Below are 2,997 nucleotides of genomic sequence, written 5' to 3'. Positions count from 1 at the left end.
ATTCAAGATGTACTTCCGACCTTTTAAAATGATAGGCTAATGATTGAGAAGCTATTTCCAAAAACATGAAACAGAGACGGGGATACATTTTAGAAAACCACTGATAAACTCAAAAGGTTTCAGAACCTGTTGGGAATCGTCAGCGTTGAAAAGCGTAGTGAATATGTTCTTTTAGGAATTCATAGATTTGCAGATTATAATGTTTTGGAATTACGGCTTATATATTTTATTTTTCATAAAGCTTTCAGAGAACTTCGAAGAGGCGGATTGAAATTAAAGTATGGCTAAAATTTCGCCCGTAGGTGAGGGATACTTTGCTTTTGCCATTGAAGATGCCTCATAGTCTCGAAGGAATGACATTCTAAAATAATCATTGACCTGAAATTCGTGGGGAGAGGGCTGGTCGATTACATCGACCCCATGTTTCACTGGTACTTAATTTATTGACCCCCGAAAAGATTAAAGTCAGCAGAATTTGAACTCAGAACGTAGCGACGGATTAAGCATTTCGTCCAGCGTGCGAACGATTCTGCTTGCTCGCTAATCTTAAATAAAAGAGATGCCATATAATTAGGGGTATGGTTTTGGCTACACGTTATTCCAGTATTCAAAACAGACATGATTTTGATGCTAAACTTTTCAGTGCCGTACTAAACAACTCAAATGCTTAGCTTTCTTCTCTACTTTACAATCTGTAATTTGAACGTCATGTCTCTTTATTCTTTGGTAATTTGCTAGGAGCATGTTTGGAGGGGAATTATTAAATTTTGAATAAATTTTTATGTAAGAGCATCATTTACTATATATTTAGAATATATTGTATTTTCAAGAAATGTTTCTTGGACAACTCCGATTCAAATGGAAGACATCACAGGAAATATGCGAGACATTGCACAATACCAAAATCTGAAACAATTTTACTATACAAGTCAATGCAAGTGAGTATTTTTCTTGAATTCTGTTACTATTTTTATTTTATACTAGCGGGACCCGTGAATATTTCATGGAATTAATGGTAAACCTATTGGGCTATTTCTGAAAACTTTATTTCCCAAATCTGAAAGCGTAGCCTGTGCTGTGTCTGTATGGAAAGAAAGTTGCTCGTCTGCTACTCATTGAAAAGTGAAAGAAATTGGCATGCATTGACTACTTGATGCATTTGTAGCGAAGCTTCTATCTCGGTTGTATATTTGTAAATGCGGACGTAGCGGGTAACAGCTGGCCTTCGGCCTGCCTTGGACCGGCCTGCCTTGGACCGGCCTGCCTTGGACCGGCCTGCCTTGGACCGGCCTGCCTTGGACCGGCCTGCCTTGGACCGGCCTTGGACCCTGCTGTGTCCGTCACCCTGATTGGCTGTTTGCGCGGCATTTGTCTCTGGTTCTATTTCGCGCCAGGATGCACACCAACCAATCGTGGCCTTCTGACAAGGTCACGTGAGAGAGTGTTTTCTGATGCTTCTGGAGCCAATTTATTCCTATAAAATAGCCTGTTTTATCCACGCCAGCTTGTCGCGGCTTCAGACCTTCTAAGGTCTGGCCGTTGACCACGTAACACCAACCAGCCAGTTTCCAGCGACGACATCAACACCACCGTTCAACTGTTTACTACAAGCTTCGTCGCCAACGTCAACACGACGTTTCTACGTACACAAGCTACCAACAGCAACCGCAGCTTCTCTCAACACTGTTTGTGTGAATTGTTTTATCACGAAATAACAGCCAGAATTCAACACCTGCGAGAAACCCCTGTATCAAGTAACCGGCTCGGCATAGAAGCCTCAACTTCACGACATGTGACTTAGCTCTGCCTCGACGTCACAACCTCTTATATACAGACTTTCAATTTACTGTGTACCTTAACTGAGAACTAGTATTTCTTATCCTTGTGTTCAGGACGCTGAACGTCCTTGTTACAGACTCTTTTCTATGCTCTGTATGCTGTTGCATTCACATGCACATATTTGTATACATACACTCTTTTGTTTACACGACGGCTTGTCATATATTGTGTTATTATGCCACATTCACTCACGCACAGACATACAGTTTAATGCTCTAATAAAACTTTCTCTATATTCGTCTTTACCGGTTGTGTCTCTCTCTTTTCCTTGTTGGCACTTCCTCACATTCACACGTGAGTTCGTTTATGTTATATTTATGTCGACCGTGCGACGCGTTAAAAGGAGCCGTTCAATTCGTCACCATTTTCCTTGGTTCGCACGGTCGTTCCACACATTTTATGCAGAATACGCGCTCTCTCAAAGGTGTCGACCCCCTCCTTAACACTACATACACTATCTCTTATTTATATTTACATATACGCATGCACCTTCTGCCACTACATGTACGTGTACGTGAATTGTATTTTCTACAGACAAACGACTGACTGTGATGTATGCACCTGCGAAAATGAGAAGGTTTTAGTTTCCTTGGTCTACCAATACAGCAGCCAAGGAGGTGAGGTTCAGCAAGCTGTCGGAAGGTTTCCTGCTGTCCAGTGCTGCAAATGTGTACGAATATAACTTCAAATATTTTGTATTAGCAGTTCACATTTAAAACAGAAATCAATTTTTCAATAAAGACACATATGACCCGCTACTTTCGTCTCACTCTCTGTCGATCTGCCTGCTTGCCTGCATGTCTGACTGTCTACCTACTCGTCTGCTCGTCTGCTCGTCTGCTCGTCTGTCACTGTCTGAGCAAGTGACTTCTTTTACAGCCTCGCGTCGACAAAAGCCTTGTGAGTAGATGTGCTTGATAGAAACTGAAAAAAGCCCATTGTATATAAATATAAATAATATATAATGTTCTACTTCGTCTTTTCATACCTCTTCACACCCCATCTTCTTTAAAATAAATCACCGTCTTTTTTCCTCCTCCTTCACTCGTCCATCTTCTGTCCCACAATAACTTTGCTTTTCTGTTTCTTACTTTTCCTTTTTTTTCCTTTTAATTTTCTTTTTATCAGGATATATTTATATCATTTTTTGTACTCATT

The 2,997-nt window shown here is 40.7% G+C and overlaps 1 protein-coding gene across 3 annotated transcripts in view; it reads left to right on the top strand.

Moving 5' to 3' along the window:
* Positions 1 to 2,597, top strand: part of LOC106870819 (uncharacterized) — a 15,419-nt gene extending 12,822 nt beyond the window's left edge. For 2 of the 3 annotated variants that reach the window (XM_014917040.2, XM_052973347.1), the window contains 2 exons: positions 831 to 938; positions 2,374 to 2,597. In XM_014917040.2, the coding sequence (XP_014772526.1) occupies positions 831 to 938; positions 2,374 to 2,521 (256 nt within the window). In that variant the 3' untranslated portion in view covers positions 2,522 to 2,597. Of the gene's footprint in view, positions 1 to 830; positions 939 to 1,504; positions 2,085 to 2,373 lie in introns of those variants that run through there. The other variant, XM_052973348.1, reaches the window with a different exon arrangement.
* Positions 2,598 to 2,997: the final 400 nt, after the last annotated feature.

Source organism: Octopus bimaculoides, chromosome 15 (assembly GCF_001194135.2).
Source record: "Octopus bimaculoides isolate UCB-OBI-ISO-001 chromosome 15, ASM119413v2, whole genome shotgun sequence".
NCBI classification, from domain to species: Eukaryota; Metazoa; Mollusca; class Cephalopoda; order Octopoda; family Octopodidae; genus Octopus; species Octopus bimaculoides.
Note: the sequence above shows the minus strand (reverse complement) of the source record. Positions and strands in the feature narration are given on the sequence as shown.